General features: G+C 42.3%; 1 protein-coding gene across 3 annotated transcripts in view; it reads left to right on the top strand.

The window, feature by feature from the left end:
• The window catches only part of LOC122807693 (twinfilin-2-like), an 882,928-nt gene that overhangs the window by 426,545 nt on the left and 429,009 nt on the right, over positions 1–27,374 (top strand). For all 3 annotated transcript variants that reach the window (XM_044078650.1, XM_044078652.1, XM_044078651.1), the window contains exon 3: positions 20,446–20,541. In XM_044078650.1, the coding sequence (XP_043934585.1) occupies positions 20,446–20,541 (96 nt within the window). The remainder of the gene's footprint in view (positions 1–20,445; positions 20,542–27,374) is intronic.

Genomic DNA, 27,374 nt, shown 5'->3' with positions numbered 1-27,374 from the left:
GTGGACTAAGCAGAAACCTCATAGACCCACACAAGTGGAAACTGGATCCAAGGATTTTCAACATGTTGACAAGCAAATGGGGGAGCCCAGATATATACCTGTTTGCCTCCCCCCAGAACCATCAACTGGACAAATTCTGCACAAGATTCCCCACAAGCTAGCTTGGAAAGTGGATGCTCTATCCTTCAGCTGGAAAAACCTATCAGTTTATGCATTTCCTCCTCTGCCTCTGCTCACCAAGGTACTACTAAAGATCAAACAGGACAAGCCAAGGACGATTTTAATTGCGCCAGACTGGCCTTGCCAACACTGGTACCCACTCTTGTGCAGTGTGTCACTCTTGGCTCCATGGTACCTGGCTCAGACTCCTTCCCTGTTGTCTCAGCAGGAGAACCAGATTCTGAACCCTCAGCTGCAAACCCTGAACCTAGCAGCCTGGCTAATTACGTAATCTCTCCTTTACCATCCCTCAGGAAATCAGTGATGGATGTCATTTTAGAGGCAAAGAGGCCAAGTACTAGAAAATCTTATGCTGCAAAATGGAAAAAATTCTGTGCCTGGAACCAATCTCAAGGAATGAATGCAGCAGTGCCCAATTTACCTCAGATTCTACAATACTTGACTGTGATGCTTCATAAGGGCTTGTCTTTTTCCTCCATCAAAATTCATGCTTCAGCCATTTCAGCTCATTGTAGCACAGAGTCTCCCCTCTTGTCTCACCCACTGCTCAAGCAGTTCCTCAGAGGGGCCAAAAATTTAAGGCCACGCAGGAGAGCTCCAACTCCAGCCTGGGATCTTAACTTTGTCTTGGAGAAACTCACTCTTCCTCCTTTCGAGCCAGCTGCTACTGCAGATTTAAAATTGCTTTCCTGGAAAACAGCTTTCCTTTTAGCAGTCACTTCTGCAAGAACGGTATCTGAATTACAGGCCCTTATGGCAGTGGAACCTTTCATCATCTTTCATGCGGACAGGGTGTCCCTCAGAACCAATCCCTCCTTCATGCCCAAGGTGGTATCCAGTGTGGCTCTTTATCAGTCCATTCATTTGCCTACCTTCTTTCCTAACCCACAGAACAAAGGGGAACGGATACTGCACTCTTTAGATGTGCACAGACAGCTTAGATTCTACTTGGGCAGGACTAAACCTCAAAGGAAATCTGAACAACTGCTGGTGGCATTTGCTGCAGGGGCAGAGGGGAAAGCTATTTCAAAACAAACCATTTCAAAATGGATAGGCCACTGCATTAATTTCTGCTATAAGCACCATGGAAAACCTATCCCACAAAGCATCAGACCTCATTCAACCAGGGCTGCATCTACCTCTACAGCCTTTCTCAGGGGCGTCCCTACTAGGGACATCCTAGAAGCTGCTACCTGGAGTTCTGTACATACTTTCACCAAGCATTATCATTTGCCAATTTTCTCTAAATCCAGAGCTGGTTTTGCCACTGCAGTCTTGCAGGGCCTTATAGCTGGTCCTAATTCTATTTAAATTCCTCCTCCCAACCTTAGCTTTGGGAATCTACTCAAATGTAATGACTGCAACAGTGAAACACGAAGAATATAGTACAGTTGTGTACACTTAACATAAATGTAGATGTTCGAGTGTATTCACTGTTGCAGTCCTGGTTGCCCTCTCTCCAGCCCTCTTTCTTCTTTTGGTTATATCTCTACTCTCACTTACTATGCTCTAAAAGCTTTTTGGTGTATTTGCTTTTTTGTTGGAGGTATATCCTTGTATGTATAGATTTAATTGCTTCCCACTGGGGGGCACCTGACATCTGGGGCAAGAAAAACTGATGTAATGGCGTTGGCTGTATGTTTTATACCCCTGGTGACCTGACGTCATAGAAGAAGGGACAGCAACCGACACAGGACCCAAGGTTTTGTTAATCAAGCCAACTGAGGGCTACTGCAAGCAGATAACCCTAATGTAATGACTGCAACAGTGAATACATTCGAACATCTGCATTTATGGTAAGTGTACACAACTGTATTTTCTTCCAGGAGTTTGACTGAGGAAGATGTAGACAGCATGCTGAGGAGGCTCCTCTCAGTGCAGATACAGATGAGTGTTCTTCCAGCTCCTACTCCCTCGGGTCAGGAAGCCCATCCATCTGCCACACCACCACTATTTGCTCCTTCTCTGACCTGTCTGGATGCTTCAGAATTAGTGAATCTGAACCTTCCAGGTCTGTAAAGCTCAGATCCAAAAATACCTTTATCTTTGGATCCGAAGCTTTCTCTGTGTGCACCACTCCATCATCTTCAGATCCAGATGACTCTCGGAATCGAAGCTACTTTTTCAGGTCTGAGATGTTGGAGTCGAGACTAAGGTTTTCAGAGCTTTCTGCCCCTTGGAGTTTAGGCATTGCATAACTCGGGTCTGACTTTCTTCTCAGGGAGATTGCTCTTGGGACAGAGGGAGGGAGTGGTCCAGAAGCATGCCTTCTCAGAGCCATTGTGTTGCTTCTCTCTGGAGTGATCTCCTTTATGGTAGTGAAGCGTGTGATGTTCATCGTGCATACAGCTGCAGTCATAACAGATGGGTTCTCCTGCCGTCAGGCGGGTCCTCGGTCGACCGAATTCCAAAGTCTAGGTCCGGCGTTGGTTGTCGTCGCTTCTTCCCTGACGTCAGTGCGACAGGGGTATAAAAGAACCAGCCAACGCCATTTTCTTCAGTCTTTCTTGCTGCGCGGTCCCCGAAGCAGAAGCAGTTCGCAACTGCCGATCGGCCAGCTCCTGAGATTACGAAAATTTGGAAACCGAAGTCTTCTTAAAAGCTAAGTAACCCCATTGGGGAACCTTTTCTTGCCTCAGACCGATGTCAGACAAAGTTAATAATTGTATTTCTTGTGGGAAGCAAATACCGCATAAGGATTTCCATTCCCTCTGTATACCTTGTTTAGGCCCAGACCACGACGTCTCGGTCTGTTGCTTTTGTGCTACATTCAACAAACGCACTATTAAGCGTCGGGCGGAGTTCGCCCAGCATTATTTTGGGAAAGCATTTAACTATACTATGTCGTCGGATACTCAGACTCCGGTTTTGTCTAAAAAACACAAAGACAAGGACCGGCACACGAGGTCCGCGGCCTCTACCGACACCACGCCAAAGCCGACTACACGTGGTCCGGTTCTCAGCGAGGCGCCTGCGCAGCCCCTGACTACCGACGACCTGTCTTTGATGGTGTCTCCTGTGCCCGAGGTCGCAGGCCTCGCCCACACCCGACTACAGATACCGAAGCCACTCTTGGCATTGAAACTCAGAATGTGGACAGGTCCACCTCCACTCAAGGTGTCTTCAGACCTTCCTCTTCTTTCTCCATCAAGGCTTTCACAAAGTCTAAAGCAACCATGCACTCTAAGAGACCAGCTACACAGGGCCCATCTCCAGGCCCCATGCCTAAGAAACAGATGCTTAAAATGGCTGAGGATTTAATTACTCTTAACAGAGGTTCTCAGCCCCCTCTGGACAAAAGGCCTAGAGTGGAGGAAGATTCCCCCTCCTCTGATCAGGGCTCCATTATTTCAGAGCACTCTGATGATCAGGAACATTCTTACTCCCCTTTTGAAGACTCTGATGCGGAGGAGTCCATCCCATCTGGCGTATGTAATAATGTTATTGAATTCTCTGGGATACACAGTCAACAAAAAGAAATCAAGGCTAATACCCTCTCGGAAGATAATTTTCCTGGGTGCCAATTTGGACACAAACACCCAGATGGGCCTACCTCACGCCAAAGAAGCAGGGGCAACTAATTCAATCAGAACACTAGCAAATTGCACCAGGCTGACTGCAAGGAAAATCCTGCAGGCTCTGGGATTCATGGCATCTTGCATCTTACTAATCCCATGTGCAAAGCTGCATATGAGGAAACTACAATGGTACCTGAAAAACATATGGTCTCAACACAACCACAGTTTGGAAACAATAATACCACTAATCCCATGTCTGCAAAAGGAATTTCTGTGGTGGGCTCAAGCATGTCAAACAAACACAGGTCTTCCATTCAGCAAGCCTCAAGCAAATCAAGTCATCACAACAAACGCCTCGGACTACGCCTGGGGGGTGCACATGACAGATCGGTGCATTCAGGGCAAGTGGTCCCAAAAAGAAAAGCACCTTCACATCAATCAAAAAGAAATGCTAGCAGTAATAAATGCTATTATAGCTTTCAAGGACCTTCTACAACCAGGTCAACTATTGATAAGAACAGACAACACCACAGTTATGTGGTACATAAACAAGCAGGGAGGAACACATTCTTACCCCTATGCAGACTGGCCATGTCACTTTGGAACATGGCCATGGACTTACAAATGGAACTACAAGCACAGTACTTGCCAGGCAAGGAAAACACGCTGGCAGACAACCTAAGCAGGAATATGACAGACCCACACGAATGGAAGTTGCATCCAAAAGTTTTACAGAAATAATCCAAGAATGGGGAAGGCCAGACATAGATCTCTTTGCCTCCCACAAAAATCATCAATTGACAAAATTCTGCTCAAGGATCTTCCATCCAAAGGCCTGGAGAGTGGACGCTCTCTTTCAGTTGGACATCAATGACAGTTTATGCCTTCCCACCTCTTCCTCTGCTGCCCAAAGTTCTATTGAAGACCAGAGCAGACAGACCAAAGATGATCCTCATTGCTGGCGACTGGCCAAGGCAACACTGGTACCCACTCCTGAGGAGCCTGACGCATTCCCCACCATGGACCCTGCCTCTAATGCCTCTTCTTCTGACTCAGCACAGCTTCAAAACTCTTCACAGTCAGCTAAAAACACTCAATCTAGCCGCATGGAAGATTCCTTAGCATCACAGCAGGCCCTACTCTCCAAGGAGGTGCAGGATGTTATTTTGGAGGCCAGAAGGCCATCAACTAGAAAAGCTTACTCCGCAAAATGGAAACGTTTTTGTGTCTGGAATGAGAAAAAGGGCCAGGACCATGGAAAACTGAATTTACCTCAAATACTACAATACTTGGCTGAACTGCTAAGCAGTGGACTTTCTTTCTCCTCCATCAAAATCCATGCCTCAGCCATTTCTGCAGAATACAACACTGATCCACCTTTATTCTCTCACCCTCTCTTAAGACAGTTCCTCAGAGGGGCTAAGAATTTAAGACCTCCAAGGAAACAACCAATACCTGCTTGGGATCTTAATTTCATTCTGGAAAAACTGACCTTGTCTCCTTTTGAGCCAGCTGCCTCATCAGATTTGCAATATTTGTCCTGGAAAACAGCTTTCCTTCTGGCTATCACCTCAGCTCGTAGAGTTTCAGAACTACAGGCTCTCATGGCTGTCCAGCCTTTTATCATCTTCCATCAGGACAGAGTTTCCTTACGAACCAACCCGTCCTTTATGCCTAAAGTGGTATCCAGGGTAGCTTTAAACCAGGCCATACATTTACCTACTTTTTATCCTAATCCTCAAAACAAAGGGGAGAGATTACTACATTCCTTGGACATCCACAGACAACTGCGTTATTATTTGGACAGAACAAAGCCTTTCAGAAAATCAGAACAGCTCTTTGTGGCCTATGTGGTAGGAGCTCAAGGAAAGCCAATTTCCAAACAGTCAATCTCAAAATGGATAGCCCACTGCATATGCTTTTGCTATTCCTTTCATGGCAAAACTGTACCTACAGGCATTAGAATTCATTCCACCAGGGCCACAGCCACCTCTGCAGCCTTCCTCAGAGGAGTTCCTACCAAGGATATTTTGGAAGCAGCCACTTTGAGTTCTGTGCATACCTTCTCCAAGCACTACAACCTACCATTATACTCCAATTCTATAGCAGGCTTTGCCACTGCAGTCTTGCAGGGCATTTTGGCTCCTCCTAGTTCCAACTAGTGCCTACCACCCCTTTCTTAGCTTTGGGATTCTACCCATCTGTTATGACTGCAGCTGTATGCACGATGAACATAGTACAGTTTTGTACCTACCATAAATGTAGATGTTCGAGTGCTAATACAGCTGCAGTCCAGGTTTCCCTCCCTCCTTCCCCTCTTGGGACAGGCCTATTGGCTAACACCTCCATATGCAATCTGATTGGGGTATTCTTTTATGGTGTATTTGCTTGCAGCTACTGTATTTTGATTATATTGCACTGCATTATTACATAAATTTATGTATTGCCTTCCTTCTGGGGGCACCTGACATCTGGGGCAAGAAAAACTGAAGAAAATGGTATCGGCTGGTTCTTTTATACCCCTGTCGCACTGACGTCAGGGAAGAAGTGACGACAACCGACGCCAGACCTAGACTTTAGAATTTGGCCGACCGAGGACCTGCCTGACGGCAGGAGAACCCATCTGTTATGACTGCAGCTGTATTAGCACTCGAACATCTACATTTATGGTAGGTACAAAACTGTACTTTCTCTGCTCCGACAGGACAGACAGATCTACCCCCGTGGATCTCCATTATGGTTCCCAGATGTCTCTGTGCTTAGAGCCACATCATTCTATTCCAAGGGACAGCCAGCTCAAAGCCCCCAGACCACCCTGCAAGGTTTTACAATCTCTTCCGACACTTCACCAGAACATCCCACTGAGGATGTCCCTAGGAAGAGGAAATGCAAAAGGAAGCACTTAGAATCTCTGCAATAGTTGGTCACCGAGGATACTGATTTCGATGAGGGAGAAGGGTCCCCATGATCACCTCTGGAAGATGTGTCATTTGGATACATCCTTGTGAGTTGTAAGCAGAGAGGTGGCTGGTCCTCCAGCAACCCTTCGCCAAAGGAATCTGTATTTTTGGAGGCCTTTTTAAGCTGGCCCATCTACCTCCTAGGTTTCACCGCCTGCCGATAAGCTAATTTATTTTGTCTCTAGACGGGCATGGAAGGAACCTGACTTAATTGAGACAGTCCCTAAGAGGCCAGATTGGATTCTGGCTCTACCTCTTGGGAAGGAATTCTGGAGTAAGGTGGTGCCCGTGGATGCCATGGGCATGATGGTGGCCACCAAGAAGGAACTTGCTGAACAAAGTTCATCAGTTCACTCCCTCCCCCAGCAGGGAGTCTAGGACGATGGACAGATTTGGGAAGTGTGTATATGTGTTAGCAACATTTGCTCTTAGGTCGCTGAACTCTTTGGTACATTTTACTGGACTACAAAGGGACTTGATCAAGGAACTTTCAAAATCCCTTTCCAGGACCATTAGTGCTGAGGCTCAATCGTCTGTGGCTTGTCAGTTGACTGCTCTCTGATCCATTTCAAATTCATTCATGAGGCTTATCTTGCATGCAGCTGAAAGTGCCTCAAGTGCAGCGGGTTCAGGAATATCCATTAAGAGGCATGCCTGGATGTGCTTATTTGATTTTGTAGAGCCTTTCAAGTTCTCGTTTGTCAGTGTGCCCTTTGATGGCAGTTCGTTGTTTGGCCCAAAAGGGATGGGCACACTCTCCAGGTGTGAAAAAGATGGAAAGACCCAATCTGCAGTGGGTGTACATTTTTCGACCCCTCAAAGATCCTTTTTTCGGAATCAGTGAGGTGGTTGGAAAATGTGGTTCAGAAATTCCCAGGGTCCTTTCCAGGACACGTGGAGATAGTTCCCCTAGGGGCAGAGAGGGAACTCTAATGGATGATAACACCCACAGGGCAGAGGATGCCTGTAAAACCAGGGGTCCAGAGATTCTTTCTGTGAATGGACTCTTATTAGCGCTCCTGAAAGGAGGCCTAATTGTCCCCCTCTGGAGGCAATCAGGGGTCAAACATCTCTGCACCAGAGAGCCTGGCAAGATATAACATGAGATACTTGGGTGCAGAGGATTATTTCCAGAGGTTATATAATTCCCTTTCCCTTCCGTCCCCCCCAACTCTATGCAAATTTCCCGATGTTCCATCCAGTCAGAGGAAAGCAACAGCACTAGAAATACAAAAGCTGCTAGAAAAGAGTCATCCAAGAGGTCCCATCAGACATAGAATCCAGAACTTACTCAAGATTGTTTTTAGTGCCAAAGATATCCTAGACATGAGAGCAGTGCTCTTAGCATTGCAGGCCTTCCAGGACAATCTTTCCATAGGGGCAGTTGCAATTCAAACAAACAATATGTCAGTAGTTTGGTATATCAACAAACAAGGAGGAACAAGATCTTACCCCTTGTGTCAAGTTGCACTCAAAGAGTGGTAATGGCTGATCTCATCCAACTGCTTTCTCATAGCAATGCACATTCCGGAGAGGTCCAGTGTGATGCCAGACAACTTGAGCAGGTCCAATCTTCCACCTCATGAGTAATCTCTCAACATGAAAGTGACAGAAATTATTTTCCAGCAATGGGGCCAACCTTGCTGCAATCTTTTTGTTTCTGCCCTAGACAACAAATGAGGCAGCTACTTTGTCCTTGTGATGATGTGAGGTATTCCCAGCTATGTCAGGTGAAGTAGAGCAGTGGATGTGTAACATGCCAGCACAGCTAGCTGGAATTTTGTAAAGAATTATATGTCATTTGTGTATCAAACTGATTTGTATAGATGCTTGTATTGAAAAATGTATTTATAAAGCTGCTTGTGATAAAGATGTTCCAACTGTGTGTCCTGCTGGACAGAAAAGAAAGATACATTTATATCAGACTGTACTGTTGTAACTGAGGAAATGTATATATGTTAACAGAGGATACTAGAAGAGAAAAGGTTAATCTCAGTCCAGCTAACTTTGAAAAATAGTAAGAAATGAAATTACTTAATTTAGGCCATAAAGATTATTACAGTTCTGAATGCAGCCAGAGAAGAAATGCCTGTGCCAGAGAATGGTTTATTAACTCCTGTAGGAAGAGTGGAAGTGTTTTATTGTCTTATGACTTCCAGAAGCTGCAACAGATCTTAGCATACTCTGTGTGTGTATGGTAACACATATGTGCGAGATTCTGGTTCACTTTCCAGTAGTGGGGGTAGTATGGGAACCAGAAGTCAGATGATGTCATTCTGTAATCCATTACTAAAGTGATGTTTGATACTAGATGAGACTGAAGTCTCAGAGCAGTCTGTTCTTGAAACCCAATAAAGAAGGATCTCTCACCTATTTAATTTTGCCTTGCTCTAGTATGTGACCATCGGATAGTAATTCTTTAGATCAGTCAGAAAAATATAGTGAGATTAGTTAAGTACTGTTTTTCTTTATCTGCATGAATCTATTCATTTTAATATTTCCTGTGAATGAAACTCTGGTGTTTATTGTAAATAAATATTTAGTATCTTCATGTTCTTTTATTATTTATTATTAAATATATTTAAACTTTTCATTGTGGCTGGTCCTTTACAGAATATTTTTACCTTTGAGAGTACATGTATCTATTTGGTGACTCTGTGGCCACTCCTGAAAACATTACTACATTGGTCAAACACTACCATTGGTATTAATATTAATTTCACTCAGTATAATTGGGTACTCTTGTAAGAATCATAGAGTAGCTGGCTTTGGAGTCTCTGGTGGCAGTAACTGCCTTATAATCTGGACAGAAGGCATCATATCTAGTAAATCTGTGCCAGCCTTTCCTAGGTGTGTGTGTGAAAATCATATCTCAAGGACTGTGTGTGTCATCTGCTTGGAGCAGGGACTCGAAGCACTGGTTTCACAGAGAGGGTGCTAGAGGACTTGTTTTGGACACTTGGCTGAGGACTCAACTCTACTGATGTGCCAGGGGAGTCTTATTGGGGACCTGGAGAGACAGGGAGAGAAACCCAGAGCCCAGACTGAGTGTGTTCCCTGTGTGCTGTTAAGGGGTATTGTGCTTGATGCAGAGAGCTGCATCTAGAAATACTGTGTGTATCAATTTTTGTTCCAAGTCAACGTCCCTCTCCAGTCTCAGTGGTGAAGATTCAGTCTTCTTGATTACTGGCCCAGAGAGGGGATGTCACAGACCTAATCCCCCCTGGGGGAATTTCTGAGGGATGCTGTACTCCATGATTGCCCCCCTTCCAGTCTACTTTAATGCTCACCCACCAATTCACATAATTCCTGCAGAAAGCTGCCAGGTCGAAGAGCAAAGTCATCCTCATTTCACCTTACTGGCCTCCACAGATTTGGTTCCCCTTCCTGTGACCTCATTTGCTTTACCAACCTTGGATTCTGGATCCGATGCCAGACCTCCTGCCTCACCTGATAGGTGTGATTCATCCATACATCTCAAACTTCAAGCTGCCAGTATGGTTTCTGCAATTCTGTTAATAGACTGACAACTGATGCTCTTTACCACCCCCACCCCCCGTTATATTCCTTTATCTTCTCATAAGTCTTCCACAAGAAAACTTTACAAAAGTAAATGGAAAAGGTTTGTTTGCTGGGCACAACAAAAAACACATTGACCCCTTCTCAGCTCCTGTACAAAGTATACTTGAATTTGTGGCAACAGTTTTTAATGAATGAACTAGTACTTCAACAGTTAAATTTCAGTTAGCAGCAGTCTAATTTTTCTGTTGGATTTGAGAATTCTTCTGTGGCCTACTCTAAATTTTGCAAAGCATTTTTGAGAGGCACATTCTTGCTGAGACCCCCATATACAGATCCTACTCCACCATGGGATTTAAACTCGGTACTGCAGGCCTTAATTAATTCTCCCTTTGAACCAGCAGTTAAATACGATCCTGTTTCTGACCTGGAAAACTGCCTTTCTAGTGGCCATTTCTTCTACTAGAAGAATTTCAGAACTTCAAGCATTGTCCTCTAAACCTCCCTACTTGATCTTTCATAGGGATAGAGTCACATTACATACCAATATATCTTTCCTTCCTAGGGTGGTGTCAGAATCCAATATAAATCAGTCCATTAATTTGCCAGTTTTGTTTATTAAGTTTTCAAATTAAAGTGAGTATGTGTTGCCTTTATTAGAAGTTTTCAGAGAATTAAGTTTTTACTTACACAGGACAAAATAAATTAGGAAGACAGATTAATTATGTGTGTCCTTTGCAGATTCTAAATTGGGCAAACCAGTTGCAAAGGCAACTTTAGCCAGATGGCTGACGGATTGCATATATCTGTAGCAAATTGGGTCTAACCTTATCAAAATTTCTAAGAGCCCACTCAACTAAGTCCATGGCAACTTCTGCAGTGTTTTGATCTAGAGCTTCCATGGATGATTTATGTGCAGTGGCAAGTTGAGCAAACCCTCATACCTTTATAATTTGTTACAAACTGGATCTGATCCCAGTGGGAAAAGCACACTTTGGCTCAACTGTGCTCAGGAATGTCCTTCCGTAGAGTCCACCTGGGATTTTAGTTAGCTGAGGACTGTGTCCCAACAGTTAAGAATAGAATGAAAGTTGACAACATCAGATAAAAAAAAGTATGTACTTACCATAGTGTTCCATCTATGTTGTCCATTTTCATTCTTCCTGAACTTTCCGCCCTCCAGCCCTCAAGCCCCAGCCCTTTTCATAATGAATTTCTGGAAGAACGAAAGATTATAGGGACACCACTGTCCTTAATATTGAGCTCCAGATATGGCCTTTATGTTAAGAGAGCTATAGTAGTTCTTTCTAATTTATGTAAAACAATTAACAAGATTTGAGGCATGATGAACAACCATGAACACAGTAAACTTTAACCAACAACCACGAAGAACTGAATGGCCAGGATTTTTAAAAACACTTTATTAAAATAAAAAAAAAAATGATTTGCAAAATCTGTAGCACTTCAGCTTAAGATCGGAGGTATGTTAAGGGTTGGTGCATTATGTGTAAGGGAGGAGCTTGAGAGCTTTTTGTTGGCCATGAGCTAAAGTAATGGTCAAGTCAGATCCGAGGATCAGATTCAAACCCCACAGCTGAGGAAGAATGAAAATGGACAACCCAGATCCCTTTTTACCATGACAGTTGCTTGTGCTTTTTCAACTGGATGGAGGAACATTTCTTACTTTGATTTCTTTGATTTTGGAGGTCTCACACATGCAAAGGAAGAGGGAAGACAGTTCTGCAGAGCGGATTGATGTTCATCGTGTTACCCTGCTGCAGTCATCACACTTGGGTTATCCTGCCATCAGGCGGTCCCACAGTCGGCCCGAATTCCAAAGTCTTGGTCCGGCTTCGGTTGCTGTCGCTTCTTCCCTGACGTCAGTGCGTCAGGGGTATATAAGAGGCATCCAACGCCATTTTCTTCAGTCTTTCTTGCCACGTGGTGCCCGAAGCAGAAGCAGTTCGCAAGTGCCGGTCGGCCGACACCTGAGATTTTCGATTTGAATTTCAGTTCGAAGTCTTCAATAAAGCTAAGTACCCCGTTGGGGAACATTTTCTTGCCTCAGTCCGATGTCAGAAAAAGTTAACAATTGCATTTCTTGTGGGAAGCAAATACCTCATAAGGACTTCCATTCCTATTGTATTCCTTGCCTAGGCCCAGACCACGATGTCACAGGTTGTCGGTTTTGCACTAGGTTTAATAAACGCACTATCAAACGCCGTTTTGACTTCGCACGGCATTACTTTGGTAGGAAATTCAATTATATCATGCCGTCGGAGCAGCCGACGACCACAATTCATAAAAAACGCAAGGATAAGGACAGGCAGCCTAGGAATAAGCCAGACCCTGAGGCCTCAGCTGGGCCTGTCGCCAGTTCTCTGGTTTTCAGTGAGGCGCCTACGCAGCCCCTGACAACCGCAGAGCTGGAACCCCAGACAGCTGCCGACTCCCAAGCGGAGTCTACTAGGCCGACGCAGCCATCTACCGACACCGGAGCAGATTTAGACACCAGTGCAGAGGAAACACCTTTGGTTGCAGAAGGTGTCTTCAGACCGACTACACTCACCATTAAATCTTATGCTAAGCTTAAAACTCCTCAGAGCTACAGGCACTAATGGCAGTGGAACCTTTCCTCATTTTTCATCAAGACAGAGTTTCTCTACGAACTAATCCTTCCTTTATGCCAAAGGTGGTATCCAGTGTGACCCTAAACCAAACCATTCACTTGCCCACCTTCTTCCCAAATCCCCAGAACAAAGGAGAAAGACTCCTGCACTCTTTGGACATTCACAGGCAATTAAGTTACTACTTGAATAAAACTAAATCTTTCAGAAAAACTGACCAGCTCTTTGTAGCCTGTGCTACAGGATCACAAGGAAAAGCTATCTCAAAACAGACCATTTCTAAATGGATAGGACATTGCATACGTTTCTGCTACGCACATCATGGGAAACCAGTACCTGCTAACATTAGGTCCCACTCCACCAGGGCTACAGCTACATCAGCAGCCTTTTTCAGGGGAGTGCCAACCAAGGATATTCTGGAAGCTGCTACTTGGAGTTCAGTGCACACCTTCACCAAACAGTATCACTTACCTCTTTACTCTTAACACTAGAGCTGGCTTTGCCACTGCAGTTTTGCAGGGCCTACTAGCCTCTTCTAACCCTGTTTGACTCCACCTCCCCTACTTAGCTTTGGGATTCAACCCAAGTGTGATGACTGCAGCAGGGTAACACGATGAACATAGTACAGTTTTGTACCTACCATAAATGTAGATGTTCGAGTGTTCACCCTGCTACAGTCCATGTTACCCTCCCTCCATCCCCTCTGAACTAGCTGAACTTATCTCTACCACTTTATCCTATACTACCTCTGTGGTGTATTTGCTTGTACCTAAGGGTTTTGTTTTATTTTTATATAGCCATATATATATATATATATATATATATATATATATATATATATATATATATATATATATGTATATATATATATATATTGCCTACCTTTTGGGGGTACGAAAAACTGAAGAAAATGGCATTGGATGCCTCTTATATACCCCTGATGCACTGACGTCAGGGAAGAAGCGACAGCAACCGACGCCGGACCAAGACTTTGGAATTCGGGCCGACTGCGGGACTGCCTGACGGCAGGATAACCCAAGTGTGATGACTGCAGCAGGGTGAACACTCGAACATCTACATTTATGGTAGGTACAAAACTGTACTTTCCTCTTTATCGGTGGTTGTGCAGGGGGTTTGCCTACTACAAAAATATTTTTTTTCAGAGTGTCTGACAGTGCAGAGCTTCAAGGTTATGAGATTTTAATGAGATGCTTCTGGTATTCAGTATATCGGGCAGTTAGGGCAAAGCATTAAAGTTGTGAGCTGTCAAACAGCTGCTTCCTGTTGTCCTGGATTTGAGTCCCTCAGCCACCATCTGCCTAATGGGTGATCCTAACCAAGTCAATTGAGTAGAAAGTGCTATGGGGCAACTGGGAAATTGGGCTAGGCTCCTCAGTGGTCTCATGGACTGCATGGTTAATAATTATCTATGATCCTGTGCTAGCTAGTTTTGTGTGGTTTGTAGTACAGTGAGATTTTGTTAGTGTTGAGTTGATGGTATTGGAACCCAGTGCTTCAGGTCTAGAAGTACTGAGATAAATGATGAAAACTTTTGGAAGCCCTTCATTTTTCAAGAGCCATGGGATCTTTAGCATCTTTCTGAACAGTCACCATCATATTTTTCTGAGGTGGGGGTCACTGATTACTCAGGAGAACAATATCTTGTAACACTGCATTGCACTGCTTATATATCCAAGTGCCTTATATATGAATAGAACTCACATCCTTATTTCTAATTTGTAACATGAAAAGAGAGTGTACAAACTGCAGAGTTAGTGACACTGCCAAAATTATTGCCACTGTTACATTTGTGCTGTACCAAATTTGGCTAGGGGAAATTTTAATTCAACATACTTTGAAAGGGAAGTAGGTTACTTAACTGGGAAAATCTGCTATTACTTCCTCCCATCAAGTATGACCTTAATATTTTAGTACAGATTTTAAATTTACTAACCATTATAATGAAAGACTGAAACAGAATGCAAAATGTCTTTGCTTCTGAAGATGATGTGTGTAGCATTCATGCTGGGCTGAATCAGTAAATCTTTGGCGGCTTATAGCAGACAGTAGGTAACTAGTACAAAGTTGTCCAGGCAAGACTGGGTGCAGGTAGCATTTAATTACAGAAGGCTAGAGGTTAGCAGAAAAAAACATAAAACCAAGAAATTCTAATGTAGTCATTTTGAAAACCATAACAGGATAAACTGATGCCTCCCGAGGTCTGTTTTGACTATTCCAGTGGAATCTGGTTGTACTCCTGGGTTCAGGAGTGACAGTAATTGAAAGTGAGTGAGTATGTAGCAGATAAATGTTACAGTCACTCAGCCCTGTTGTTTATGGAGACTCAGAAATGTTTTAGCTTGAATTGCATATTTGATTGCACTGGGGTTGGGAAGGAGGGACTGGTAAGCTGATTACATCTGGTTCCCAAGCATTATACATCTCTATTGTATTATTTTCCTAACCAACACCTGTCAAATGGCATACTTATAAATTTACATAATATGTTTGCCTTGTTTTGAGGCCTCATTTTCAGCTAAATTTCAGCCTAGCCTGTTTATGGCCCCATTACCCTGTCCTTCAATATCATCTTTCTATTCTCATGGGAACACCCTGGAAAAGAATAAAACCTCAGTGTAGAGACCACAAAGTCTTTATGCCAGATGGGGGTGATAGGATATTTTTGGTGCAGTATCAACATTTGCAACATCTAGTATTTTTTTGTAATATGCTAGCCATGCTGCCCTTCTTGTTAGCCACCAGGTTGCAAGGCCTGATGTGTACTTCCACATATCCATAATGCATGGCTGGAAAGCAGATGAGCCTTCGCCTGATTACCTGTTTACCTGTGAGGATAGAGCACCTTTCCAGAGCTTTCCTGTAGAGGGTGATAGGACTTGGCCAACTTCCTTCCCTGGAATGAGGTACTGTCATTGGCCACTTAGCTCTCCTCCTTTCCTGGAGGGCTCTTTCATTGCTTAAGTCATTACTCAAACCCAGGTCTTGTTTGCTGAAGTTGCTCTTTATTCCTTTGTGCCATAGAACCAGTTTCTGTGACTCCATTTTCCCATTCCATCTTACACCTGGAGGTGTTTCTCAGCTTAGATTGATTTTGTTACCTGCTTTCATCTGAAAAACCAAAATGTGCAAACTCCTTGCTAAAGCTGTCAGCTTTTAAGACTTCTCTGGACTCTGAATATTTTCTTTTAGCTGACCTTGAAGTAACACTCAGAGTAATGGATAATAACTGCAAGTGGGGAGTTAATGATTTAATCAGTTTAACACTTTCACTTTCACTATTGTCAAATTTATTCTGTTCTTGTCTTCATTATATTCCTTTGTACATATTAAAACCATTTTCTGTCATTGTATTGTATAGTATCTGTTAAAAGTAATTCACTGTTAGAAAAGTTGTAACTGCCAGTTTGGCCTGGTTCATGGTTGAAAATTGTTATTTTCCTGCTTAACAAAGTAAAATAAATATACATAAATACAAAGGTTGCATCTGAGTTAAGTGAGAAACTAGGCAGTCATTTTCATCTGGGATTAGCAGATCCTTCTCTGAATGGGTACATAAACAAGCAGTAATGTTATTATAGGGAAATAAGCAACTGCACAAAGGTATTGTGAGGCAATATTGGATTTCAGAAATGGGCTTATCTGTTAAGCTGTTAATTTTGTTTTATCTTTAGTGTATACGCACACACACACACGTGTGTGTATCTGTAGCTATATATATATATATATATATATATATATATATATATGTATAAATATGTGTGTGTGTAAGATTGACCCGTGTATGTTCAACTCATATTAGTTGACACTGCAAAAGGTCAGCAGTCGTGTGAGAACGAATAATCCTCTGGGAAGGGGAATATGTCCCTTCCATGGGGTTTGTGCTATCTCTGAGTTAGTATATATAATTAGCAGGGGGCATTAAGAGTGCAGCAGGGATTCTGTTTTGCAAAAACACTGTTTGATGTCTTGCATGTTCTGAGAAGTAACCATGGAGTGTGTCCAAAAGTATGTCGGCTTTGTGCGATTTGACGTTCCTTGATTCATAGTAGGTTATTAGGCTAACGGCCCTAGAGCCCTTACAAGCCTAGCCACTTTAATCCCGAGTTGCTCCAGTTGTCTTATGTTAGATGGGTGACTTTCACAGATAGAGTCTATGGTCTATGTTAATATTAAGCATACTAAATTAATGCCAAATTGACCTTCTGCACTAGAGATGTATATATAAACTGATCATCTAAACCCTGCACTTTTATTGCACTTTGGTGACCTTGATGGTTTTCATTTCCATTTCACAAGGGCTTCAGTCTTATTTGTCAAGAAAGTCTTTGACTGCAAACATCATAATGCTACTCAGGACCAGGGTTAATAAAGATATATCTATAACTGGGTGCAAAATTTAGTGTTTTAAGTCTCAAAATGTTTTTTCCCCACTTCCTTTCTACCAATACCTTCCTTTTGATCAGAAAGTATGATTTAGTAGTACATGTCATCAAATTTGGAGGCTAACTAGTGGTAATCACAGATCTGTACCCACGGTTTCCAAAGTATTTCAAAAGGTAGCTCTGGGGCAGATGTCAAAGCAAATAATTTATAATGTCCTTGTCACTTGGACCAACCATGGCCTTCTTACTTGGCTGAGGAAGTCCAAATGCTTTTGGTACCTCGCTGATACAATATTCAGAAGTACAGAGGATTGGTTAGTTAGTGGTGCCACATCTGTGGATCTAGCCAAGTTAAATCCACTGGTCATACAATGTTCCTGGATGAAGGTCAGGGATCTCAGTTTTAGACGTTATCCTATAACATGGTTCTGCACCTAACTGACTGGATGATTCTTTTGAGGTAAAATAAAAACTCCCTTCCCTGTTACAATGCAGTCCACTGTTATACTATGTGGGCATTAGATCCTTTCGTTCTTAATGTGACTTCTCACATTGATGCGAGATGTTAGTGGTCGTTGTCTGACTACTCTTACTTATATTAATGACCTTGTCATTCTTCGTTCCACTTCCTCTGAGTGCGTTCTTACTATGGCTTTGATGGTGGCCCTGAATGATTTAATGTAAAAATCATATTTTTGGCATTTTGTAAAATATGTCACCATTTGGCTTCATCAGGTGTGATAATTTTATTTGTTGTGTTTTAGTTTGAGGTGAGTGGACTTAACCACAGGGGATGCTCCTTTTCAAACACAATCTATTACAGTTCTAATATTCAGTCAGTACAAAGATAAATGACAGAGAAAGTAACTTATCATTGTATCAGTTTACATGTGCACATTTACATATGAACATGTCATTTTGGGCTGCTTTCACTTCCAGTTATCAGTTGCACTAAGAAGCAGAAAGACAGTAGAATATGAGCTTGTTTGAACCTTGTGTACCTGGTATTGTAAGCTGCACCTGTCTTTGTCCTGGATGTAAGTTGGACCGGTGCTCAGCAAGATCTCAGCAACAGCTTCCTGCATGTCAGATCAAAAATATGATCTTGGGCCATGAAGCTAGAAGGGCCATTGGACATTGAATCTTCTTGCAGAGAGGGGGAATAGTGGCTTCATCTTACTGTTAGTGCCTGTGTTTGCTTCAGGTCGTTCTGCACAGGAACAATGACATTTATTCTTAGTTCATGGGAGCCAAAAAGGTTTGCTGCTCCCTGTTAAGGAATGTGGTGACTGTGTCACATGATCATTACTTTAAAAGCTTGATTACTTCTGTCAACTACCCACCCCAACACTCTGACACACGTGGGCATTGAATTTGCATGGTGGAGGTGCCAGATTACTTAATTTAGTGTTACTTCTTTGTCACCTTCTTTACTCTTTATTATCCACTGTTTGCCAGCTATCAGCTTCTTGCAGTCTGTTGGCCTGTTTGTTCCTCTCAGGGTGAGACCCATTCATGGCTTATGAGGTGAGAGCAAATCACAGAGCAATCATTCTGGCAGCCATCAGGGCTTTTTCTTCCTTATTGTTGCATCCCTGCCCTGTGGTGCTGACATCAGCACCCACATGAAAATGGAAGGCCTGTCCCTCCCCAGTATATGTGTGTGCCTCCACATTCCCATTGCATTGGACTACCATCACCAGCTTGTTTGGATCAAGCTCACATCTCCAGTCTTTGGCCCTTTTCATGTTTGCCTAGATGGTGGTGATCTGCCAACCAGAATCGCCATCACTTCCTCTCACCAGGATGTGTGACTCACTCCCACTCACTGACAGCCTGCTCATTAACATCTGTGCGGCTAACCAAACTTGGGTTGTGTGGGCTATCCCTTTACACCACAGAGCCTGACCTTCAGTATTCTTGATGGTCCCTCAGACCAGAAACAGTTTCTTCCCTACTCGTGCTTTCTTTGTGTACTACATTGCCCACCTTATTATTGTCACAGAGGTTGTGGGTGTCTAGCCTTTCAGTGCCAGGTCACGTCTTTACTTTACTGAGAGGTGGAACTGTCAGTGCTGCAAAGTGCAATGCTAAATGAAATACATATTTCTGGTAATAGATTTCAGTGACACACTGCTTCATTCATTAGGTTCTCAAAACTTTGCAACAGTAAGCTTCTCATAAATCACAGACAAGTACTTTCCTCCTTAACTATTTACTTCTTCTATTCCCTATCTGTACTTTAGAAAAGCATGTAATCGTGTGTATCTAGCATTAAACATATATCTATGTTGTTCTAATACAAAATAAGAACTTCACTGTAATTACACTACTTTATGTATATATGGAGCTTTTCTCCCCGGGCCTCCTCTGAAAATGGACATGTATCCAGTCGGACTTTCCCAGTTAACAAATGTAAAATAAATAAGTACTTGAGCCCTCTTATAAATACCAGAATAGAGCATTAGGCATTCTCATACCAAAACAGCATATGTTGTACTATGAAGAATCAGGCTACTCCCACAAAACACACACACACACACACACACACACACACACACACACACACACACACACACACACACATTTTTAAATGTGGTTCTGCACTTAACTGACTAAAAGGTAAGATTTGTCTCCGTACTCTCTTATTGTCTTGACTTGTTAGCGGATGCACTTATTCACTGACTGTTAGCCTTCTGCGTTTTGGCTAATCTTGCATGGAAAAAAAAACAGAACGTTTGTTTAATAGTTTGAAGCTTGCAGTGTTGCCACAGGCATCCATAAGGAGGCAGGTATCACCATTTGTAAACACAGATACATTATAATTCTGCATACAAAAAAGAAAAACATGTCTGACTGTACTTGTAATAGATATGCATAGTAGTCATTTTTTTAACAGTGCATTGTTGGATGTTTTGATTTTAATGTATTAAGACCATGTCCATTTAAATGTACTGTTACTGTAGTGTATTGCCTGTTGTACTTTTATCATGTTTTGATCTGGGTTATAGTTGAAAATGGTGCTATGGCTTATTTCACTTCCCTTGCTGATAGGTAAATAATAACATTGCTGATAAAATGAGTTAAATAGAAAGAATTGCACCTTGTAATAAATGATTTCCTTATGCATCTAGAATTAAATTAGGCAATCATTACCTGTATACACGTGAGAAGAAGAAAAAAACACTGAACAGTATCTGGTTGACTGAGTCCTTTCAATCTGGATATTTTTGCTTAGGTCCGACTGAAGATGTTGTATGCAGCTACCAGAGCTACAGTAAAGAAGGAGTTTGGTGGTGGTCACATTAAGGATGAAATGTTTGGAACTCTCAAGGTAAGGTGGTCTATGGTATTCTTCCAACATGTGTAGATGACTTGTGTGGCAGAATTGCACACAGGAAAATATATTGCTCCTTTATGGTTACAGTCCATAGGATCTCGCACACCAGAATCACTGCGGGATACTTTGTGGTTCTGAGCTACTCATGTGATTTTGGTATATTGGTCAAATCAAAGTGTAGAAGTGGAACTTTTGTCTGTATTTTTTTGTTTTGTTTGCAGTATATAATCAATACGGAAGTATAATTAGTTTACTAAATTAATTGTATAATATGTTATACATAGGTAATGCCATTGCATATATGTATTATTAAACAGCTAGCTAGAATTCTGTGTTTCTGGGTATATATCATCTGAAGAGTGTGTGTGTGTGTGTGTGTGTGTGTGTGTGTGTGTGTGTGTGTGTGTGTTGTTGTTGTGAAGTAGGCTAGGAATAAGCCATGTGCTGACTTTCGAGCATTTTATTCATGGATTTTATAGCAGGTTTCTAACCTTGCAGTGCATCTTGGTTAATTACCTTACCTTGGCAAATTCTTATCATTTGTTTTATTTTGTTTTCAGTCAGTCATTGAACTAGGTATTTTAAATATATTTAACTTGTTGGTGTTCCATACTGATAAGTAATATGCCTTTTGGGAGGTGTTTTACAGAGCTGAGCAGTAAAGCCCCTATCAAGAGCATGCATCTAGATTTATTTGCCATGTTGCTGTACTCTTGTAGACCATTAACAAAATGGGTAAGTAAATATTTTTTTTTTTGTAAACTGGACTGTGCTGTCCACTGTCTTAGGTTCAGTTAAGATGGTTCTTTGCTGCCTGTGTCAGTAGGCTTACAGACAGGTGATCACATGAGCATTGTAGAGCAGCTTATTCAGTACTCCAGTGGTGCACTGTACTGGGCTGAGGCATTCCACTTGATAAGGTGTCCTGTAATAGAGTGGATTCACCCACATTCCAAAAAGCCATTTCAGGATTCCTCACTATGTGGCTGTAGGGAATAAATCCATACTCCACAGTATCGCTTGATATGTCGACTGTCTGGCAGTTGGAGAAAAGGGTTAATGCTGTGATCAGTAGATCCTGGTTAAGGTTTTGAGTCCCTTAGTCCTCATTTGCCTACTGTGTGATCTTGAGTAAGTCACTTCACCGAATTATTACTTCTAAGTCATCCTTGAAAATTGTGTGACTAGTGGAACTACCTAGTTACTAAATAGGTTGTTCTTCTTTCGTCTTTTCCCGGTTAGGGGTCACCACAGTGGAACTCCAGTTCGCTAATGATTGGCAGTAGATTTTTACGGCGCCAAGGTGCCAGCTCGACGTCCAACCTTCAATGAAGGCACGCCCATTCACGCATGTCTTTCGAACGCCACTCGACCACGGGGAGGACATGCAGACTCCACACAGAAGGCGCTCCAGCACTAAATAGGTATTTATTATTATTATTATTATTATTATGAAATATATTGGCATGGACTCCCAGTTACAAAATCTAACAGTGATGTGCATGAATTTGCTATCTCCTTTCAGTCTGAGTCAACCACTGGTGCCTTGGAGTAGATTGTGTGATAAATTGACATGGATCTGCTTCCTTTCTATTTGTACATGATCCCCCCATCATTTTCTGAAGTAGAGGTGGTGTGACTTTGTAAGGCCAATTATTTTAAAGTGAGGTACCTAGATGTAGCTGGCCACTTAGTAAATCCCCAGTGAGGTGCTGCTGTAAACATACAGATATGGTGTGAGGTGCTGTTGTAAACATACAGATATGGTGTGAGGTGCTGCTCTAAATGTATAGATATGGTGTGAGGTGCTGCTGAAAACGTATGAATATGGTGTGAGGTGTTGCTGTAAACATATGGATATGGTGTGAGGTGCTGCTGGAAATGTATGGATATGGTGTGAGGTGCTGCTGGAAATGTATGGATATGGTATGAGGTGCTGCTGGAAACGTATGGATATGGTGTGAGGTGCTGTTGTAAATGTATAGATATGGTGTGAGGTGCTGCTGAAAACGTATGAATATGGTGTGAGGTGTTGCTGTAAACATATGGATATGGTGTGAGGTACTGCTGGAAATGTATGGATATGGTGTGAGGTGCTGCTGGAAACGTATGGGTATGGTGTGAGGTGCTGCTGGAAATGTATGGATATGGTGTGAGGTGCTGCTGGAAATGTATGGATATGGTGTGAGGTGCTGCTGGAAACGTGTGGATATGGTGTGAGGTGCTGCTGGAAATGTATAGATATGGTGTGAAGTGCTGCTGGAAATGTATGGATATGGTGTGAGGTGCTGCTGGAAACATATGGGTATGGTGTGAGGTGCTGCTGGAAATGTATGGATATGGTGTGAGGTGCTGCTGGAAATGTATGGATATTGTGTGAGGTGCTGCTGGAAACATGTGGATATGGTGTGAGGTGCTGCTGGAAATGTATAGATATGGTGTGAAGTGCTGCTGGAAATGTATGGATATGGTGTGAGGTGCTGCTGTAAACTTATGGATATGGTGTGAGGTGCTGCTGTAAACATATGATTATGGTGTGAGGTACTGCTGTAAGCATATGATTATGGTGTGAGGTGCTGCTGTAAACATATGGATATGGTGTGAGGTGCTGCTGTAAACATATGATTATGGTGTGAGGTGCTGCTGTAAACATATGGATATGGTGTGAGGTGCTGCTGTAATCTTATGGATATGGTGTGAGGTGCTGCTGTAAACATATGGATATGGTGTGAGGTGCTGTTGTAAATGTATGGATATGATGTGAGGTGCTATTGTAAATGTATGGATTTGGTGTGAGGTGCTGCTGTAAACGTATGGATTTGGTGTGAGGTGCTGCTGTAAACGTATGGATTTGGTGTGAGGTGCTGCTGTAAATGTAGGGATATGGTGTGAGGTGCTGCTATAAACATATGGATATGGTATAAAACTTGAAATGTGCATACTAGGCCTAACTGTCATAAGTTTAAACTACCCCTCAGTTATATGCTGAAAATGACTTAACCAGTCCTCATTTGCTTTGCTAATAATGCCCATCTGATTTTCTGTAGTAGCTTTGTCAGGTTTAAGGGTCCATGCCTATTTCACTGACAGCACCTCGGTGAGAAAAGAACAGGTATGTGAAAAAGAGGGTTATTCAAGTCATCCAAGTTGTATTGCAAAACTTGGGTCTGAGGCAGTAAAGTCTTCTGAGAGAAGCTGAAAGTAAAACATAAGCCAGAATACTTAATTTGTGTCAGTAGTAGAGGACTCGGACAACATGTGTGTGTTCCACAAGTGGTGTGTAGTAATATCCACATCTGCTTTGGGTGGAATAGAGTAAATTACACTAAGCAAAAGTAAGTCTGTCAGATAATGTATTTTTCCCTATCACTACAAATCAGGGTACAATCTAACAAAACCATCTTCAAAAAACAGCTTATTTCCCACTTAAACAATTCCTGGATATGCATCTGCCTAGCACCTGGCTAATATATTCTAACACCTTTCCCCTACCCACTATCCAACCTCTTCTTTAAACTCCCACAGTTGCACTATATTTATTATCACACGTTACTTACCAACTCACTGCCGCCTACAACTCACTGTCCCATCTATACCTACTAACTCTCTCCTAGACTAAGTTGAAATGCTTTCCCTTAAAATTTCAATGAACCTTATATGCACTTGTTTGTATTCTCCTCCTTTGACAAACTGGCTAGTATTTTTAGTTTTTCCTTTCTTCTCTTATCTTCATTACATTTTCATGATTATCGCCACTAAACATACTGTATGAACAGCAATCATATGTTACTATCTGCTATACTTTTAATTGTATGTCTAAACCACTATGCTTATGTAAATATCTTATGCAATCATATGTTATTATCTGCTATATTTTATAACTGTATGTGTAAACCACGATACTCATGTAAATATCTCATGTATATTATGTTAGCAGTTGTTTCTGGAGCTTTTCTCCCGGGCCTCTGCTGAAAACGGACAACTTGTCCAGTCGGACCTCCCCGGTAAACAAATAAAAAAAAATAGTAAAATGCATTTGCACAAGTCGTTTTGCACAAACTTGTTTTGTCAGACATCTTTAATGCTGGTAGTCATTACCAAAGGTGGAGACATCCTTGATTTTGTAATGCACTACATTTAGCAAGAATCCTCACACAGGGTTGCGCTGTGTTCTACTTCTTTACTTGGGAACTGGGCTTAATTGATCTAGGAGTGAGGATAGTGGAGGTATAACATCCAAATCAGAGGTTACACAGACAAACTGCAAGAAAGACCCAGTCAATCTAGAGTCTTTACTTGTTATAGTTTACATCTGCTGTAGTGGAGATCCATGGGATGTATGCAAATTACCTCTTAAGGACATACCAGTGTTTCAGCTACATGGCTACTGAATGGCCACAACATTTATTTTTTAAGTTTTTATGGCTATAGTTCAGCCGGTAAAGCCAAACCCTACTAGCTGTACACATGCCATGTTTTGGTCTTTTTCTGACCTTGTTATTGTGTGTGAGCATAGAATGTTTGCTCTAAGACTCATTTTGATTAAACACAAAATATCTTAACATTTAATCTGAAACTCAAAAATGCATTTAAACTAATAATATTTGATAGAAATGTGCAGTAGGCTGTAGATGATTAATGCTGGTTTGGTTTAGGGTGTTAGAATGTTAAGAATTACAAGGCAGATTTGACTACTGCACCATTTGTCCTTTGCTAATGCCCACCCCTCATATCTGCAAGTTTGTCTTTTTGCATCAGCAGTAATAAACTGTGTGTGGTGTTTTCTCTTTTCTTTGTGGGGTAAGTATATTTAAATAAAGGGGTGTGGTGGTGAAGCCCTCCATATTGAGGGGGGGGGGGCGCAGAGTGACTTGTTCTCTACAAAAAAAAAAACTTTTGGAGCAGTATTTACTGTATATAAAATTTTTGCTGAAATATGTTATATGATTCAAGTAGAATGTGTTTTACATTAGATAAAATTAAAAAAATGTAAAACACCCATAGATAGATAGGTATATATAGCTCTGGTAGCATTAGTCTAAACTGTATATGCGATGTTGTCATTTTCATTCTTTCCCCAACGGATGGGTACGTATCTGCCCCTCAGATCTGACTGTGCCACTTTCTTCAGATTCTAGGATCCAACTTTCAAGCTCGTCCCTTACCCATAATGCCCCTGGTATCTGAATTAGCTTAGATCTCATTTGCTACTCATCAAGATCAGACAGAATTGTGACTTCTCGAGCTTGGGAAAGTATTGTTTTGTGAGCTTAGCTTTAAAACTTTGAATTCTGTATTATCTTTGTTAGTTATATGGTGTACTATCTTCCTTACCTTCCTTTTTGATTCCTTTTCTATTGTAAGGTAAACTTTTAACTTTTCCGTTTCTACCTCTTTTGAGGTATTCTCCAAATACCATAGTTGGTAGACTTTAGACTTTTTTTCTACCTCTTTTGAGGTATGCTTTAACTACCATAGTTAGCCGCCCTTTTTGGAAAAAAAAAAAAAACTTTGGATTCTCCTAATTATTTTTTTGTAATTGCTCATTTTTCCAACCTTTTGTTTCTCCAGTATGGCTGATAAGCCTACTTGATTTAAAAAGTGCAATTCCTCTGGTCATATGACCCAAGCTCCGATGCCCACAGGGAGTGCATGTACTGTTTCAGGCCAGCACATCTGCCCCCCCTTTCTGTATTTATGCGGCCTTTAATGTTAGAGTGTTAAGTGATTGCAGGAATAAATTAATCCTCAAGGGACTTCTACCAGCTTTGGCTCCTTCTAACTGGTACATCTTTATCAGGGGCTCCACCCCCCTCTCAAAAATCTAAAGGGGCTAAAGAGCATAGGAAGTGCTCTTCATCCAAGTCACTTCAGTCATTACCTTCCTCACAGTCTCCTGCAAATGTACACAAGATCTTGGATCTGAAAGTTTTCGGATCTGATACCCATAGACAGTAAGTCTCTTCTGCTCCATTCTCTGAGATTTTCCCTGGAGCGGGTATCTCCTACTTTGAGGTCTCCATTCCTCCAAGAGGCCCAAAAACGTCTTCAAGGCCACTATCCGCTTCCTCTTTTATTAGGTCCTCCCAGAGTCTTTCTGAGTCAGAGGTGGATAGGATGATGAGGAAGTTCATCAGAACACAGATCCAGATGGGGGTTTCTGATGGCTCCTTCTCCCACCAGATCCATGAGCCATAAATCTACCTTCCAGCCTGTACATGCTCCTTCTCCGATGCGACCCACAGTTTTGGAGTCCTCGAATCTGAAGGCCCTGAGAGTTGAACTGTTGGATCCGACTTTCCTAGCATCTTTGACTCTGACGACTTCCCTGACCTGATCACCTCTGACCCTTTTGGAGAATAATGTCTCTCAGTGCCAAAATGTCGGCACCGGATCTGAAGGGTTGACCTTGATTCTGTAGTTTTCGGAGCATTCCCTTCCTCTCGGAGCTTTGGTACTAGATAGCTCAGCTCTGCCTCCCGCTTTGGATTCAAGGGGTGGGTGACCATGGGGGCTGTCTGATCCAAGAGTCTTGGCTCTGGTAGGATTGCCCTCGGCATTTTCTGAGCCCTCAGATTTTCAGGTGGTTGAGAGGGTACTGTCTTTATCTAAATGGACTTCGACTCTTCCTTCTTCGGATCTGTGCTCCCAACCTTCTTTGGATCCTGTGTCTGAGTTCTCTCATCCTACGCCTCAAAGACAGCCAACCCAGATGAGCTTCCAGGCAGTTTCCACCAGGGGACTTCTAGTCTCTTCCAACACTTCCCCAGAGCACCCCATGAAGAGGCCCCATGGAACAGATCATGCAACAGGAGGTACCTTGATTC

The sequence above is a fragment of the Protopterus annectens genome, chromosome 7.part1, assembly GCF_019279795.1.
Source record: "Protopterus annectens isolate FY-2018-M chromosome 7.part1, PAN1.0, whole genome shotgun sequence".
Lineage (NCBI taxonomy): Eukaryota > Metazoa > Chordata > Ceratodontiformes > Protopteridae > Protopterus > Protopterus annectens.
This window is presented reverse-complemented; position numbering and strand designations above follow the sequence as displayed.